Raw genomic sequence first — 19,463 nt, 5'->3', positions numbered from 1 at the left:
GAGAGAGAGAAGAGAGAGAGAGAGAGAGAGAGAGGGAGATAGAGAGAGAGAGAGAGAGAGAGAAAGAGAGAAAGAGAGAAAGAAAGAGAGAGGGAGAGAGAGAAAGAGAGAGAGAGCAAAAGAGAGAAAAAGAAAGAAAGAAAGAGAGAGAAAGAGAGAGAGAGCAAAAGAGAGAAAAAGAAAGAAAGAAAGAGAGAGAAAGAGAGAGAAAGAGATAAAGAGAGAGAAAGATCGAGAGATGAAGAGAAAGAAAGAGAAAGAAAGAGAGAGGGAGAGAATGGGAGAGAGAGGGAGAGTGAGAGAAAGGGAGAGAGAGAGATAGGGAGAGAGAGAGAGAGAGGGAGAGAGAGAGAGAGAAGGAGAGAGAGAGAGAGAGAGAGAGAGAAAGAGAGTATACGAAATTGTCACATTTATACATATAATATTATGTTTATTTGAAAAAAAATGCGCAACTCAAATTATTAACGTACGTTAAAATTTGTAGTATTCAAAATTCAACCAGCAAATTTTAAAACTTTCTAGAATGCACGGCTGCAAACGGCTGCAGCTAAAATCTTTTCTCCAGGCCTATAAATGAGCTAAATTTTATGAGAGTTAAGATCCCAGACCGGTGGGGTCTGGTGGAAATTTTCTACAAGCTTTGAAAGTTGACCTATGCTTAAAAATAAACAAAATTTTAGGAATATTTTTTATATAATTGATTGTTTAAATACCATTTTATTTATTTATTTCTAGTTTTACTTTTATTATCTGATTACAATTGTTATAACGTTTATCTGAAGCTTGATTTTTCGAAAATCGGCCATCATTAGCCTCAGAAATCTTGGTTTGAAGAAGGGTTGGTAGTGGTCAAAAATTGCCTTAAAAAATGCGACCCTACCCTACTTTGTTAGGCACTGGACGCACTCAGAAATACACCTGGACCTTGAAAATATCATTTTTAAAAGCCCTAATGTATGTAATTTAGTCATATAAAGAAAAAAATATAAATACCAAGAAACCAAATTCCACCCCCAAGTTTTGTATTTTGACACCTGCTGGCCCACTGTGCATTGTATTGTATGATGTAATCTAATTTTGTGTATCAAAAAATCGATTCTCTAAATAAAGGTTAGTTAAAGGCTTTTAACATTATTGAAATAGTTTATATATGTACATTGTACAAATTAAAAAACAAAGATAATAACATGTTTAAAAGCGAAGCTCTGAAACTGTAGGACAAACGAACATTAACACTTGTAGAGTGTCAGAACTGAATAAACACAATATAAATTAATTAATATAAAAGTTGAACATTATAAGTAAATTTGTTGAAAAACTGCTTAAATACAGGATATTGTGTAAGGACATACTTACTTTCTTAGGACTTGATTATAGAGATGTTTTTCTTATAATAATAGGAATTATAGGAATCAGTATTACAAAAATCAGAACAATCGGATATTTTTATCACATAAAAAGTTAGTTATTAAAAAGGTTAAAAATCAACATGTTAAAATGGACGGATATTCTAGTAACAGTTATAGAGTTGCTACGTTTTCTTAATTGTACATATCTACTACAGGAACCATCATGAAAAGTTTAGATTGGATAGGACAATTCTAACCTGTTTAAATTAACGAAAAGACGTACGGACAGACCGACCCTAATTATAGAAAAGCTTCGCTTTTAAAAACAAGGATGACAACATCCAATAAATTTAATTGACTAAAATTGGCATAACAAAGTATAAAAAGATAGACAATTTGAAAAATTGAAAAAAATCACGAAAAAAGTAAGATCTATGTCTTTTGAAGCATGACCAACAGACAGACGGACAAAACAATATATAAAATAGAATTATAGAAATATAGAAATCTTCATTAACATTTCATCTTTCTTCAAAGGCAAACGGGAAAATAAAATTTCCACTATAGCGCTATGGACTGGATGTATGATTGACGGACAGACAAAATGCAATAATATATAAGGGTTAGTTAAAGGCTGTTAATATTATTGGAAAATTTTAAAGATAAAAATATAACTACATATAATGTAAATGTACAGTATTTTGTGTTGGATATATGATTAACTAATGAGGGCATAATACTAATATTCAGGGTGGGAGGGAACATTCACCTGTTTATTACACTATTTCCCAAAGTTTTATGATAAAGTTTTCTTATCCGTTGGCTTAACAACTTTAAAGATTTTTATTTAATTTTGATTGATTTGCTCATTAAGATTAGTGTCCTAACGTTTCAACCACTTATGTTGTCTACAGAAGAAATAATTTTGCGTATCATCATTGGAGGATGCACATCAATTCATCATTTTAGATCCCTGACTATCATTAGTATATACATTATACACAAATACATAAACAACGTTGGCTGGCTATCTTTCTGTCTGTCTGTTTTTGATTTTTAATTTGAAGTACACGGCTGTGTTTAATCTGCTTACCTGCAGAAATAAATTATCAAATGTAAAATGTGTCTGCATTAGCAGCTACGCCTCTAGTGGCACTTTAAATGTTTGTTTTTTTATTTCAAATATGTAATTATTTCTATGTTGCGTTCAAGTATCTAAATAAAAATAAATTTTCTCTCCATGTTGTTGTGATTTCTCTTGGGAACTAGTTATAAACCTTCCTGGGACCTATGAGAAGCTACCCTGTAAAGAAGAACCCGTTCGATTCAGCGGTTACAAACAGACATACATCATTATACTTTGTATTCTACTTGCGGCTATGGACTTTGCGACAAGAGGTAGTTAAAAAAAATGTAGTACATCTGGTAGATCTCCATCATCTGCATCATCAAAAAAAATTGAGGATCTTCATCATCTGCATGAAAAAAAAAAAAAAATGAGGGGGAGTTTTTTTTTGGGGGGTGTCCCACGCCCCAAGAAAATAGCTTAAAACCACCACAGGACCAGTAGTTATATTCCCTGAAGAGTAGAATCCGATCGGTTCAGTGGTTACAGAGATATTAAGGGACAGACGGACAGACGGACAGACTGACAGACAGACAGACGGACAGACAGACAGACGGACAGACAGACGGACAGACGGACAGACAGACAGACAGACAGACGGACGGAAGACATACATCAATCGATTTTGTATTATAGATATACAGTTAATTTTTGTCATGTAGATTTTTAGTAGCGAAGCTACTCTATAATTCACTTTGTCCGTCCGTCAGTCCGTCTGTAACGCTATGGGGGAAATGGGATTTACACAGCTCCTATAAAAGATAGGATGCTGAAATTTTTTGACAACATTCCCATCATTAAGGAGCACAATTGACTATAAAACGTCATTGGCGGTTGGACCGCTTTTTAGCAGGTTTTAGGCTATTTTTATATTTTTCACATTTTTCTCCATATCTTCAGTATTTATGGTCCGAATTTCAAAGTTTTTTCAGCTATAGATATCAAAATTAAATTTCCTGTCGTTTAAAGAAAACAGCTATGAAGGCCAGACTGCCTTTTAACCGGTTTTAGGCTATTTTTATATTTTTCTATTTTTTCTCCATATCTTCAGTGTTTATGGTCCGATTTTCAAAGTTTTTTCAGCTATAGATATCAAAATTAAATTTCCTGTCGTTTAAAGAAAACAGCTATGAAGGCCAGACTGCCTTTTAACCGGTTTTAGGCTATTTTTATATTTTTCTATTTTTTCTCCATATCTTCAGTGTATATGGTCCGATTTTCCTAATTTTTTAAGTTAAGGATATAAAAATTAAATTTTCTTTTGTTTTAAGAAACCAACCATGGCGGCCAGGGTTTTGGCTATTTTTATATGTTTTACATATTTCCCCATATCTTTGTTTTTTTTATCCAATTTTCAAACTTTTTTGGAATATCAGTATCAAAATAATTTTTCTCATTATTATGCGCATCTTTTATGTAATTTACTTTGACCATCGTCATCAAACAAAATAAAACAAGGTTTTGTGTTTATTTTAACCAATAAATCTATTCTTGATTTTAATAATACCCTTTTCCCATCTACAATTTTTTGTGCTTCGCTTCTTATGGATGTTGTCATCCTTGTTATTTATCTATTTGTATTTCAATTTATCTCTCTAAATTTAAAAATTCTTTTCTATTCTTTGATATTTACGGATTTGTAATGTATAAGTAAACATGTATTATGAAAACATTATTTTATCAATAAAAGAATACTGATTTTTATCGTTACTGAAGCTACTCTTTGGTTCAAAACGTCCATTCGTCCTTTGGTCTTTTTGTAAGAAATAAATTGTGGAAAACGTAATTACATATCTCGCTTTCTATTTAAGATTGACGTATGGCGTCAACATGTTTAAGTTTAAGACATTCATGACTGTCGGACTGCTTTTTTACTGCTTTAATATTTTTAAAACTGTTTTACAATTTTTTAAAAAGTGTTTTTGGTCTAAATTTCAAAGTTATGTGGATAATATATTCTACTAATGGATGTTGTCATCCTCGTTTCCTGTTTAGTTACACGTTCAAATTGAAAGAAGACAAGAATTTTCTATAAGTAGGGCCGGTCCGTCCGTCCGTAATAACGTTTATTTTTTTTGATAATTTAGACATGTTAGAAATGTCATATTCATTTCAAACTATGCATGCTGATTCCTACAACAGTTAGGTACGATTTAGGAAGTGGAGCAACTCTATAATCTTCACAACAAATAATGAACTAAGTTTAAGAAAAAAATAATTCAACATCTTACAATTTACCACGCAAGATATGTTCCAATGAATTATATCCTCTTAGAATCATCTTTTGATTTATAAAATATAAATTAGGTTTCGTGTCGCAAAAATAATACTAAAATTTTCAAAATTGAAAAAAAAATCTTAGAGGATTATGCCAATATGCTTTTTAAAAGAACTAGAGACCTGACTTTGAATACAAAATTCTATAAATCAGACATGTCTTTGAATATGAAATTATGTAGGTCAGACATGCCTATGAATAAAAATATATTAATCAGACATGTCTTTGAATATAATTAATACAGAGACAATACTCTCGTCCTTTTGTGTTAATTTTAGGGTCAAGCAATTACATACAATTTTGTTTATACTCACAAAATTTTATTCTGCTTATTAACTATTAACCCTATTCCAGAGGGGAGTGGGGTATAAATGCCACCAACCCTCTTTGTTTTTTGCTTCTAATTTTAATTGTCTGAAAATACTAATTTCTAAAAGCGAAGCTTTTCAATAATTAGGGTCGGTCCGTACGTCCGTCACGGATAGCTTTTTTCGTTAATTTAGGCATGTTAGAAATGTCCTATCAATTTCAAACTTTGCATGGTGAATCCTGTAGTAGTTAGGTACGATTTAGAAAGTGTAGCAACTCTATAGTCATTACCAAAATGTCCGTACGTTCGTTTTAAACATGTTGATTTTTTTAGTTTTTTAACAACAATTTTTTTTTTGATCTAATTATCCGATTGATCAGATTTTTGTATACTGATTCCTGGGACAACAAAGTACAATATTATAAGCGAAGCAACTTTATAATTAAGTCCTAAAAATGTAAGTATGTTCATAAACATTATTTTGTATAAAGCAGTTTTTCAACAAATTTACTTACAATTTTGCATCAACTCTTTTATACATTTATATTCTGATTATTCAGTTCTGACAATATACAAGTGTCAATGTCCGTTTGTCCTACCGTTTCAGCGCTTCGCTTTTATGGATGTTGTCATTCATGTTTTCTTTTTTTTTCACAAAGATTTCTGAAGACCTGTAGGATCAGGACCTGCAGGATAATACCTGGAAGCTGAAGTTGACTTGAACATTTATATACACATTGTTTTGTACTCATTTATCGGCTGCGTACCTGGCATCTATGAACTCTGTATTATAAAGGGCAAGGAAACCACAAAAATAAGCTAAAACAATTCCGAAAATTAAATTCAATAGCCTTCCTAGAATATATGTGCAGCTTTCATAAAATGGTAAGCACTTGTAAATCTTTTTTTGTCTATTTACAAAGCTTTTTGTGGTTACAAAGTTTTTTGATCTTTACCCGTTTTACCCTGTCAGGTTTGCTGGGATCCTGTGCCCGCAAAGATGGAGATATTAAAAAACTTCAAATATCAGTTATGTATTATCGTCATATTAAAAGTTGAAGGGGATTGTTCAATGCCCCCTCCTACTCCCTGACCGTTAAGGGTTAAGATCAGACTATGGAATAAATTACTAAAATTCTTAAATGTGAACCTTTTCTACAATTGGGATAAGTCTGTTAGTTCATACGTCCATAAGCACCTCCATTAGTCATTAACAAAATTTTACCCCCGGGGTAAAAATTTTGGGGGGGGAGTAAAAAAAAAATTACCATTACCATTTTACCCCCCCCCCCCCCAAATACAAATTACCCCCCCCTTAAAATTTTTTACCCACCTTCAAAAAAAAGCTTGGACGTCTATGCTATAATGATAATTTAACGACAGTTCCAACATTTGGATAGCTAAGTGGAAAAAAATCCTCTCCAAACAACCGGGGTATTAGGTTAAAGAACATACAACCAACTCATTTGAGTGATTGCATGAATTTTGTCTGAAAGTCCTAACTGTGAATTGTAGTGAGTTGCACCTCTTTTGGACTACAGCATTCGCCCTACTTTGTATTAGTGTCTTGCATGTGAGATAGCAGCAGTAGAGACCATTTTTAATGTCTTTAGTTATGATTTTTCTGTTAAAAATAATGTTGAATAAATGTTTGTTAGCTGATTAATCAACGTTTACAAATAATTACATCGATGAAATTAAAAGCAAACACAAATTTTGACAAAAATCTAAATTTATATTTTCTAAAAACCTACTAACTTTATTTGAAAATTCTTGATAAATTCAATTCTAAATATTTTATCAAATTTCTTATATTATATATAATATTTTAAATAGTTTTATTGCATATTGTAGTTTGGGGGAGGGTACCACCCACCACCCTCCCAAGAGAAATCGACCCTAGAAAAAATTCCCCCCCCCCCAAAAAAAAAAAGAAGAAATTAAATTAAAATTTTTAAAAACTAAAATAAAAAATGGGGTTCCACCAAAAGAATTTTTAAAAAAATAAAAATTAAAAAAATAGGTTTTGGTATTCAACTCCCCTTGCTCAAGTGCCCCTAGAGGCCTCTAGTTTATAATATATTATACGATAACTATCTATCTACCAATACTTATAAATTATATATGTATATCTTTCTATTGGTATTTAAGTAAACGAAATTTAGGGTCGGTTTCTCTATATAAACCTTTCCAGGACCCATGAGAAACAAGATTGTAAAGGAGAACCATATCAGTTAGTATATCTATCTATGATTATTACCTTTAGAAATATAAATGTCGACCTAGAGGCTAGGGGTTTGCAGAACTGGTTTTCACCGAAGGCCAACTATCTATCTATCTATCTACATATCTATCTATCTTTCTATCTAACTACATATCTATCTATCTATGATAATTACCTTTAGAAATATAAATGTCGACCTAGAGGCTAGGGGTGTGCAGAACTGGTTTTCACTGGGAGGCCATTATTGATCTACAAATGAGTCGACAAAACGGTCAAGGGATAGATAACATTCAATATTTACACCCCCCCCCCCCCTGTTTCACTTTTTCACTGTGGCTTCGAATCCGATTAATATCCGCTGGATTAGAATTGGTTCTCAGCCATACTAAAATATTATGTATAGCATCAAATTACAGACAATATTCCACGAATATTAAAATAAAAAGCATAAAATTAATACTTTGTTTTGTAAGACCAGGCCTTCAGCCATAGACGTCCAAGGGGGAGGGGGGTAATGGGGTGATTACCCACTCCCCAAACGAATTTGGGGGTGCCGTAGGCACCCCCAAAATAATTTTTATTTTACCCCTCGCATTTAAAATTTACCCCTACCTTTTAGGAGTGGGTATTTACCCCCCCCCAAACAATTTTGGGGGGGGAAATACCCTCCCAAAAAATAAAAACTCCCTAACAAAAAAAATTTTGGCGCGCTTCGGGCCCCTTTTTTACTACTAAATATTAATACATTATCAAATTACCCCCCCCAAAAATTTTACCCCGGGGGTAAATTTTGGGTGGGGTAAACAAAATTTACACCTGCCAACAGATTTCACGGGGGGTAATTACTCCCACCAAGCAAATTTTCCCCCCGGGGTAAAAATTTTAGGGGGGGTAAAAAAAATTTGCGGCGCGCTTCGCGCGCCATTTTACCCTCCCCCCCCCCCAAAAGCAAATTACCCCCCCCTTAAAAAAATTTTACCCCCCCAAATAAAAAAGCTTGGACGTCTATGCGGCTTCAGCCTTACTGGGCTAAAAAAAATGGTTCTAATTTTATAATTCTTGTATTTTGATATCCAAGGAAAGCTGTCTATAATACGATGCGATAAAAATAACTATTATTGTATAAATAAATATAGAATACGTGGATATTAGGGCAGGGAAAATTCATGTTGTCAATATAGCTTGCTAATATGGACCTCATTTATTGGTCAGTTCATTCGTCCAGTAGGAGGGTAGAGGATTTTTGTACATGAAAATCTGGTGCAACAATCCAAGTAATAATAAATCCATTGAGCGCAGCTACTCTATAATTGATGTTAAAAATCCGTTTCCCTGGAGAATTCAACAATCTGCCGTCACAGTACACACAAGCCTGAAATACAGAGATACAATTATTCATTATAGGTACCCAAAGTTTTATAAACAGATTTTCTTACTCGCTGGATTAAAAACTTTGGTATTAATCAGGTGTGTATGGTCCTATTGATTTCAAATTTGGCATAATGATTCCTGTAACTGTAAGATACAATTTTGAAAGCTTATTATTTCTATCACATTACCAGAAATTCAGTATTTTTATATTAGAAATCATAATTTCTTTAATATGTGCACGAGAAATTTCTTTTACATAAAAAAATGAGACTCAACCTAATGAACCAATCAAATAAAAGTCTCCGAAGTTGTAAAGCCAACGAATACGAAAACAATATTATAAAACTTTGGGGACTAGTGTAATAAACAGCCCCATGTCCACTCCCTCCATGTGCATAGTTTTATTCTTGTTTAACAATACTTTTGATTTTAAAAACTTTTTCCTTATTTTAGTTTGTAAAAGCGAAGCTTTTCTATGATTAAGGTCGGTCCGTCTGGAACGGATAGCTCTTTCGTTAATTTAGGCATGCTACAGTTGTCCTATTGATTTCAAACTTTGCATGGTGATTCCTGTAGTAATTAGGTACAATTTAGAAAGCGTAGAAACTCTATAATCACTACCAGAATGTCGGTACGTCTATTTTAAACATGTCTATTTTCAACTCTTTTAACATCAAATTTGTATGTCCTAAAAATGATAGTATATCCTTAAATCTAAATTATCCTGTATTTCAGCAGTTTTTAACAAATTTACTTATAATTTTTTTGATTAATGAGTTCTGACACTCTAAGTCTACAAGTGTTAATTTTCGTTTGTCCTACCGTTTCAGAGCTTCGCTTTTATGGATGTTGTCATGTTTTTTTTTATGCTACCATCACCTTCCTCCCACCCTAAAGGCCTGTAGGGACTAGCGGCCCTAGAGGCCTTTAGGGTAGGGAGGGGACATTGGGCTGTTTATTACACTAGTCCCCAAATTTTTATAATAACTGCTTTCTTATTCGTTGTCTTAACAACTTTGGGGACTTTTATTGAATTTTGACTGGTTGGTTAATTAAGTTGTGTGTTTAAACGTTTTAACCACTAATTGTAAAATCTATAGAAGAGGTAATTTTATCATCATTGGGGATTTTCATCCATTTATCATCCATTGTCTTATCCCTTTAGATGCTTGCCTTTATGTACATATATTAAAGAAAATTGGAAGAGAGGGGGAAGTCGAACATTTACTTTCAATATTAGTTTTTAAAAGGAAAAGGAAAAAAAGTTGGTAGATTTTTTTTTTGGGGGGGGGGGGTTGTGGAGAATAATTTCTCTAGGGGTGATTTCACTTTGGAGGGTAGATATAAACTCCCCAAAAAATAATCCTAAACCATGCTTGGAACTCTAAGAAGCTACCCCGTAAAGGAGCACCATATCAGTCCAGTCAAAAAACGCTTATTTCTTTAGGACGCACCTAGCATCTAAGGTCTTTGTATTCGAAGGGATATGGAAGGACAGAAAAATAGCCTACAACAATAACCATAACCATAATAATAAAATAGCTTACAAACAAATAGGGACCTATAAGAAATTCACTGTAAATGAGAACCACATCATTTTATAATACGATTTCACGCAAAAGTTGAGAATAGTTACTAATCGCATCGTATTACAGACAGTTTTCCGTGGATAATAAACTTTAAAAATTAAAAGATTTATTTTATGTTTTAATATTCTTGAAAGATTGTCTGTAATAAGATGCTATACATGATTTTCAATAACTCAGAAACGGTTATAATCTAGCGGAAATTTATTGACAAATTGCAATCGGTTTTTTTGTAGACCTCTTATTTTTTAAGTAATTTAAGTTTTTTTAAAAAATAATTAAGTCGGTTTTAAGGTACTAAAACGCAACAAAATAAAAGAAGAAAATGGCCAGTATGAACAAAAATAGTAAGATCTTTAATTTGACACCTTACTTTTAAAATTCTGTTGAGTAATTATTGAAAAAATCTATTTTTTTAACCTCGGTTTAATAAAAACTTTAGACCTAAATATTTTCTCAAACAGACATAAAAAACATGGGTTCATATATACCTTTAGAATCAGAAAAATATTACGAATCTATTTTAAGCAAAATTGAAAAAGTTTTATAAAACTATAATAAAAAAATAAGTTTATTTTAAGAATCATAATTTTCGGCTTTAAAGGGTTAGCTTAAACCAAACCTGAAAAAAACCTAAACAAAAGACAATGCAATGTAGCAGATATTTTTTAAACACAAGAAACAATAATGTATTTTTAACTGCATTGTTTTGAAGTTTATAAACAGACTTATGCATATTTGTTCATAATTTTTCATTCTTTACATGTTCTTTAATATCACTATATTTATTGTAGTATCTATTGTATATATTGTATGAACGTTCTCCTTTTTTTCTGGCAATTCTATAGGTTAATTTTATAGATTAAGCTTCCCGATTCGTCAATTTTTGCGATTTGTGATTGGCTAGTTTAGTAGTTACAATTCTTAAAATAACTTTTTTATTTTTTCTATTTTTTATTACAATTTTTTTAAACTTTTTCAATTTTGCTTACAATGGATTCATATTATTTTTCTCATTCTAATGGTATATATGAACCCATATTTTTTATGTCTGTATGAGAAAATATTTAGGTTTAATGTTTTGATTAAACCGAGGTTAAAAAAATAGATTTTTTCAACAATTACTCAACAGAATTTTAAAAGTAAGGTGTCAAATTAAAGATCTTACTATTTTTGTTTATACTGGCTATTTTCTTCTTTTATTTTTTTGCGTTTTAGTACCTTAAAACCGACTTAATTATTTTTTTAAAAAACTTAAATTACTTAAAAAATAAGAGGTCTACAAAAAAACCGATTGCATATCTGAATTCTATGAAAAATTTTACATCTACTACTTACTGAAAGGACCCGCTAGCTATCTTAAATAAAAAGCAAAAAAGTTGATACAACTTCTTTGTGTTATAGAGTAGATTGGTTTTAAAATTCTTCACACAAAAAATTCAGAAGTTGTCACCAAAATACATTTTTTTTAAAGCGAAGCTTTTCTATAATTAGGGTCGGTCCGTCCGTACGTACGTCCGTCCGTCCGTCACGGATAGCTTTTTTCGTTAATTTAGACATGTTAAAATTGTCCTATCGATTTCAAATTTTGCATGGTAATTCTTTTAGTAGTTAGGTACGATTTAGAAAGCGTAGCAACTCTATAATCATTACTAAAATGTCCGTACGTCCATTTTAAACATGTTGATTTTTTTACTTTTTTAAATAGCTTTTTTCGTTCATTTAGGCATGTTAGAATTGTCCTATCGATTTCAAATTTTGCATGGTGATTCCTGTAAAAGTTAGGTACGAGTTAGAAAGCGTAGCAACTCTATAATCATTACCAGAATGTCCATACGTCCATTTTAAACATGTTGATTTTTTTTACATTTTTAACAACAAATTTGTATGTGACCTAATTATCCGATTGGTCTGATTTTTGGTATACTCATTCCTGGGACAACAAAGTACAATATTATAAGCGAAGCAACTCTATAATCAAGTCCTAAAAATGTAAGTATGTGCATAATCATTATCCTGTATCAAGCAGTTTTTCAACAAATTTACTAACAATTTTGCTTTGACTCTTTTACATTCGCATTCTGATTATTCAGTTCTGACATTATACAAGTGTTAATGTCCGTTTGTCCCACCGTTTCAGAGCTTTGCTTTTATGGATGTTGTCATCCTTGTTTTTTTTATCTCTCGCTTTGTTTCTCCTGAAAAGTATCTCTCCCGCCCTTCTCCTCTTTCTCTCTCTGTCTCTCTCTCTCTGTCTCTCCCTCTCTCTCTTTCTCTCTCTCATTCTCTCACTCTTTCTCTCTCTTTCTCTCTCTCTCTTTCTCTCTCTCTTTCTCTCTCTCTCTTTCTCTCCCTTTCTCCCATATGTTTATTTTCGACCACTCTCTCTTTATCAAGCTCTTTCTCTCTCTTTTTCCCTATCTCACTCTATCTTTCTTTCTACCTCTCCCACTATATTTCTCTCATTCTCTCTCTCTCTCTCTCTCTCTCTCTGTCATTCTTTATCTAACGCCCTTAAACTTGAAACCATATCTTCCTCTATATTTTTATTTATCTCCCTTTCTCTCATAAGTTTAAATTATCTCCCTGTATAAAACCCTTTCTTTCTCTCTCTCTCTCTCTCTCTCTCTCTCTCTCTCTCTCTCTCTCTCTCTCTCTCTCTATCTATCTTTCTCCCCCTCTCTCTCTCTCTCTCTCTCTCTCTCTCTCTCTCTCTCTCTAATGTCCTTAAATTTGCCCCATCTCTCTCTCTCTGTTAAACCCTTTTTTTCTCTATTTTTTTTCTCCTTAGTTTAAATTATCTCTCTATGTATATATCTCTTTCTCTCTCTCTCTCTCTATCTTTTTCTCTCTCTCTCTCACTTATCATCTCCCTTTCTCTGTCTTAAAATTGTTCCTAGCTCTCTGTAAAACCCTTTCTTTCTTTAATAAACCCTCTCTCTCTCTCTATCTATCTATATATCCATCTTTCTCTCTCTCTATCTATCTATCCATCTTTCTCTCTCTCTATCTATCTATCCATCTTTCTCTCTCTCTCTCTCTCTCTCTCTCTCTCTCTCTACCTCTCCCTCTCTCTATTTCTCCCTCTAATGTCCTTAAAAATTCTCCTATCTCTCTCTCTTACTCCCTCTCCCCCCCCCCCCCCTCGTAAAAAGCGTACGAGAGCGCAACACATCGAAATGCGTACAAGTAAATATGAGCGCAACACACACAACAAAATGCGTACAAGTATATACGAGAGCGTTAGTTGTATACTTGACGCACTTTAGTCCCATACATCAGACAAACATGAAGGTACACGAATTTATAGGCATTCGTAGATAAATATTTTAGCTATATTGATTAATAAATAAATAGATAGATAATTAGTATGATAGATAGATAGTTAGTTAGATAGATAGATAGATTATTTGTTAGATAGATATATAGACAGTCAAATATAGACATATTGATTTAGAGATAGATAGAAAGATTGATAGTTAGTTAAATAGATAGATAGACAGATTGATAGTTAGTTAAATAGATAGATTTATTGTTAGTTAGATATATAGATAGATAGATTGTTAGATAGATATATAAAAAGATATAGCCTTATTGATTTATAGATAGATAAACAGACAGATTTATATTTAGTTAGATAGATAGATAGTTAGATAGATAGATAGATAAAAAGATATAGCCTTATTAATTTATAAATAGATAGACAGACAGATTGATAGTTAGTTAGTTAGATAGGTAGATAGATAGATTGATTGATAATTAGTTAGATAGATAGATAGTTAGTTATATAGATTGATAGATATATAGATATTTAATTTTAGATTGTTAGATAGAAATATATATATAGTTAGATTGGTAGATAGATATATAGTTAATTAAATAGGTAGATAGATGGATAGTATATTAATAAATATATTGACATAAAAATATATTTTTTCAATGTAGACAATCCTTATAATAAAGTAACAGGATGTCTATCTGTGTGTTTGTACAGAACCGCTGAACCGATCATGTTCTACTAAACAGGGTAGTTTCTCCTAGGTCCCGGGAAGGTTTATAACTATTTTAGGTAAGGGTGCCAACACCCTCCCAAGTAAAATCACAAAAAAATCGAAGTTTTTAATATTCTCACTTAAGCGTAGAGACTTGAACGCAACATAGACAAATCATTTCATAAAGTGCCACTAGAGGCCTCTAGGGCCTAGATGCTAGATATATATATAGTGATATTAATCAGGGAGTAAGGGAGGGGACAATGGAGTGAATATTAATTTTTTAGGAGTCTCAGAATTTGGTTTAAAGGGAATGTGCAAGAATTTAGCAGTTTCTGACTGAGTTTGGGTACTAGCGCATGAAATGCCGCTACTTGTTGTGTTAGTTTTGAATATAGCAGATGGATGAATTTTTTTTGATATGGCTGGTTTAAAAAAAAATTTCTCTAAAAAATATCATTTCACAGATAAAAACTTTATTGTGATATTTGTGAAATAAGCAATCAAAGAACCCTAATCTAACAACCTAAATTTCATTCTTTTGTATAGTGTCATTTAAAATCTAGGAAAATAGGTTTTAAAAGTTCCAGGGAGATTTTTCTAGTAATTAATTACAGACTGGTTATGTCAGTCTGATATACTGGTAATCTAATTTTCAAATGATTGTTTTTTTCTTTGAACTTTTTCTTATTTTATAGTTTTCTAAATCTTATTAACACCCCCTTTACAATTTCCTCTAAACTTTCTGGATTAATCTGGATTTCATGGCCTTTCTTTGAAAACTCTTAAATTGAATTAATTGCCCATTGTCCCCTCTCTTACTCCCTAGATATTAATGATAGTCTGTTAGATAGATATATAGACAAATATTTATCCATTTCGTTAATAAACAGACAGATATTGTTAGATAGATAGACTGTTAGATGGTGTTATGCATTTTGTAACATTATCAGTTAGACTGCTAAATAACTGCTTTCCGATTGCTTTTATACTTTTGTGATAGTCAGGTTGAACAAATTTGAGCTTTTCTTAGGTGGTAAGAAAGATAATAGTCTGATTTTTTGTGTGTTAATTCCCTTACACGGTTAGTTTTTTATTAAATGAATAAGTTAGGGTACAATGTTTGGCACTTTCGATATAAGTAAATGATAATAACAAAGCCACAGAATACGATAATACCTTCAGAAAAATCGATGAAAATAGTTTTCATACTAAATTTTGGTTTTTTATATTTTTTCTAAAATGTCATGACAGAAGATGCAAAATGTCGTCTTAGTTTTTTGAAAGGATTAATCTTCTCTGAAATCTAAATTATCAAAATATTTTTTTTGGTAAATGATCATACGATATATGTCAAACATTTTATCAGAAAGAAATATTTAAAATTGTGAAGTTTAAACCTGAATAATTTTTCTTGTGGAAATAGTTTTCTGCAAATGTTGATAAACATATGTCTGCTAGCATTAAGATGTTTGTACTGCCAATACACGTTGGGTTTTATTTAAAGAATTTCTTTAAAATATTTTTTTTTTACATTGTATACCAATAACGCAATATTTGCTATCAGAAAACCCCCGACTAAGACTCGCCTACGACCCGATCTTTTCGGATTGCTTTGTAATTTACATTTTTGAAAGTCTTTCAACAGTATACACAGCAAATTCTCTCTTTTTTAACTAACTTTCCGAATAATATACCTAAAGCATTTGAATTGACAAAGGCTATGCTAATATTTTTACCATTCAAGTTTATTTAATATTCTAATAAATAGCGCAACCCTCCAAGTTATGACTACTTTTCATGAACATATGATCTAAAGAATAAGCTCTGACGCAATGTCATATAAGGATATTATAATATTCAATAAAAAAATTGTTATTTTTGCATATATGTTACATTTTACAGTGTTTTGTGGCTCAAAAGAAAGACAATTAAAAATTATTTCATATTATATAGTTTAAATTACATAAGATAACCTAGAAATAGTAAAAAATTCCCTTTCTTATTTTGTCGCAAAAGAGAATTCAACAAAGATTTTCATTAAAAAACACCTTAGTGTAAAAATTAAAAAGTTTAAACATGGTCACAAAAAGATTCAATTAGTTTATTAAATGTTTCATTTTCAGCAAATGACAATTAATCTCTATTACAAAGAATAAAGTGTAAAAAGATATTCTCGTTTTAATTTTAAGCAACTTAAAATGCATTTTAATACCTTTTAATGATTTATTTTTTAAAACATCATTTTATAAAATGTTATTGATTTTTAAAGTTATATATTAGAATGTTTTTAAATTTTGTTAACATTTTGTTTTAAATGTAGAAAATTGGTAATTCTAAACATTCAAAAAATGATTTTATTAAATTTTCATTACTTAAATTGCATGTTTGATGAAATTTTCAACTGATAATTCAAGAGAAATCGTGTAAGTTTTATTATATTTTACTTTGAAATGTTAAAAAAATATATTATTGTCAAAAATGTGGAAGTTATACTTTCCTCAAAAAAAGACCTAAAACATGCAAATTAACACGTGTAATGAGATTTTTTTTCTTTCAGGTTTAATTTTAAGTAATTATTGATATTTTTTGTAAAAATGATTTTATATAAAAAGTTTTAAAACTCGAGTTATGTAGTGGTTCTAAAAAAGGTTGCGAATTTGTGCAATTTTCTTGCAAAAAAAATTTTCTAGGATTTTAAAAATAGCAAAGGGTGTTATTAGACGTACTTACAGATACAATTGCTAAGTCATTTTGGCCAAACACTAAAATAAAGTTTTGACATCTGAGGGTCCAAGCGTGCTTACCCAAGATGCTTATTTAAGCATTTTATAACATTAGCAGTCCGACTGCTTTCTGACTGCTTTTATTACTTTTTGTGATAGTCAAATTAAACAAATTTGAGCATTTATTAGCTGCTATGAAAGATAGAAGTCTGAATTTTTTGTGTTAATTCCCTTACCTAAGATGCTTATTTAAGCATTTTATAACATTAGCAGTCAGACCGCTCCTTAACTGCTTTCCGAATGTTTTTTGTTACTTTTGTGGTAGTCAGATTGAACAAGCTTTTCTTAGCTGCTATTAAAGATAGAAGTCTAATTTTTTGTGTAAACAAATTCCCTTACCCTAGAATGCTCTCAAACTGCTTTCCGGCTGCTTTTATTGCATTTGAGATTGTCAGGTTAAACAAATTTGAGCTTTTCTTAGCTGCTATGAAAGATAGAAGTCTGATTTTTTGTGTGTTAATTCCCTTACCCATGTTGCATATTTAAGCATTTTATAACTTTAGCAGTCAAACTGCTTTCAATTGCTTTATGTCTGCTTTTATTACTTTTTGTGATAGTCAGGTTAAACAAATTTGAGCTTTTCTTAGCTGCTATTAAAGATAGAAGTCTGATTTTTTATCTGTGAATTCCCTTACCCAAGATGTTTATTTAAGCATTTACAACACTAGCAGTCAGACTGCTAAATGACTGCTTTCTGGCCTCTTTTTATAACTTTTGTAATTTTTAGGTTTTATTTTGCTTGGCTGCCCTGGTAGCTGCTGCCTCTGCCATGCCCAGATATGTTGTCATCCCTCTAGAGGACCTTCCCTATGATCCTCAAGGTAAATAGACAGACAGACAGACAAACTTTTAGCTTTAAGTAAAAATGCATTTTGCACATTTTCTACCCCTTTAATGTTGTATAGGGATAAGTATACTGGAAATATACCATCATAAAAAATCACGCAACCTTTTCACCATTTCATTAAAGTATTGTAAAGGGATAAGTATAATAGAAATATACAATAGTAAAATATCACGCAACCTTTCTATTAATTAGTTAATGTATAGGGATAAATATACTGAAAATATAACATAAAAAAAATCATGCAACCTTTCTACTATTTATTAATTGTAAAGGGATATGTGTACTTGAAATATAACATCCTAAAAAATCACACAACCTTTCTATCATGTAATTAATGTACAGCAGGAATAAAGGGATGGGACAATGGATCTAAAGTTCTGGCTATCTTGGAATGAATATGAGAAATATTATTCTTGAAAAAATACTTTTCTCAGGCTTGCCCGTTGTATATGAGCCCGGACTATCCCGTATGGCCAGACAACTAGTACAACACCAGGGATTTGATGGAAACTATGATGAGCCCGCTCAGGCTGGAAGGTAAAATTGTTCGGCTTCGAAACCGATTAACATACGTAGGATTAGAACCGGTTCTCAGCCACACTGAAAAATCGTGTATCGTATCATATTATATTCAGTTTTATATGAATATATAAATGTATAATTATGACGTCAAAAAAGGGTCTAACAAAACTGGTTTTAATCTTATAATTTTACATTTTTATATCCGCAGAAAGATGTTTATAATACGATGCCAATAAATTGATGTACATACCCAGTGATGATACACAAAATTACTCCTTCTGGGGATTTAAATAAGTGGTTGAAACGTTTAAACACTCTCCTTAATTAACCAACCAATCAAACCTTACTAAAGTCCTTAAAGTTGTTGAGCCAACGAATAAGAAAATACTATTATAAAACTTTGGGGACTAGTGAAATAAATAATTATAATAAATAATTAGACATTGAACACCCACAAATATGATAAACAAAATTAACCCTGGTGTACACTACTGACATGATAGTACAATAGGTACCCAAAGTACAATAGGGTACCCAAAGTACACTAGAGTACCCAAAGTACACTAGAGTACCCAAAGTACACTAGAGTAATCAAAGTACACTAGAGTACCCAAAGTACACTAGAGTACCCAAAGTGCAATAGGGTACCCAAAGTATACTAGAGTACCCAAAGTACACTAGAGTACCCAAAGTACACTAAAGTACCCAAACTATCATTGTTTTTTGTTTCAGCAATGCACCTCGTGACCACGGCGGTGACTACGGAGCATACACCGGCGGTTATGGCGCTTTCGGATGGTACACAGATGACTCAGATCACCTTGGTACCGGACATAAAGTCAGTGGTGGAAACGTTTGAACACTCTTGCATCGCTGCCACTCGCTTCATACCTCACCTGAGATTTTGAAGCGATCGTCTTTTTTTGTGAATAAAATATATAAAACTAGCGGCTTCGCCCCTAGCCTCTAGGGGCTTCGCCCTATATAGTTTTGGGAAGTCAACCCTCCTTAATAGAAATATTCAAAAAATTATTCTTTGTTTAATTACTCTGTGATAAAATTAAACCCAGGT

The 19,463-nt window shown here is 31.8% G+C and overlaps 1 protein-coding gene across 1 annotated transcript; it reads left to right on the top strand.

The window, feature by feature from the left end:
* Positions 1-13,449: 13,449 nt before the first annotated feature.
* Positions 13,450-19,335, top strand: LOC145333019 (uncharacterized). The gene is made up of 4 exons (XM_080178167.1): positions 13,450-13,538; positions 17,750-17,843; positions 18,304-18,406; positions 19,124-19,335. Exons 1-4 carry the CDS (start codon positions 13,533-13,535, stop codon positions 19,248-19,250), a joined length of 330 nt encoding a protein of 109 aa, XP_080034293.1. The 5' UTR covers positions 13,450-13,532; the 3' UTR covers positions 19,251-19,335.
* The last annotated feature ends 128 nt before the right edge of the window (positions 19,336-19,463 follow it).

The sequence above is a fragment of the Acartia tonsa genome, chromosome 12 (assembly GCF_053477335.1).
Source record: "Acartia tonsa isolate MP-2025a chromosome 12, ASM5347733v1, whole genome shotgun sequence".
Taxonomy (NCBI): Eukaryota; Metazoa; Arthropoda; class Copepoda; order Calanoida; family Acartiidae; genus Acartia; species Acartia tonsa.
This window is presented reverse-complemented; position numbering and strand designations above follow the sequence as displayed.

Bases quoted from the DNA above. Each gene is read 5' to 3' on its own strand.
- LOC145333019 (XM_080178167.1), top strand. The intron at 17,844-18,303 runs GTAAATAGACAG...TACTTTTCTCAG, and splicing joins CCTTCCCTATGATCCTCAAG to GCTTGCCCGTTGTATATGAG. The intron at 18,407-19,123 runs GTAAAATTGTTC...TTTTTGTTTCAG, and splicing joins GAGCCCGCTCAGGCTGGAAG to CAATGCACCTCGTGACCACG.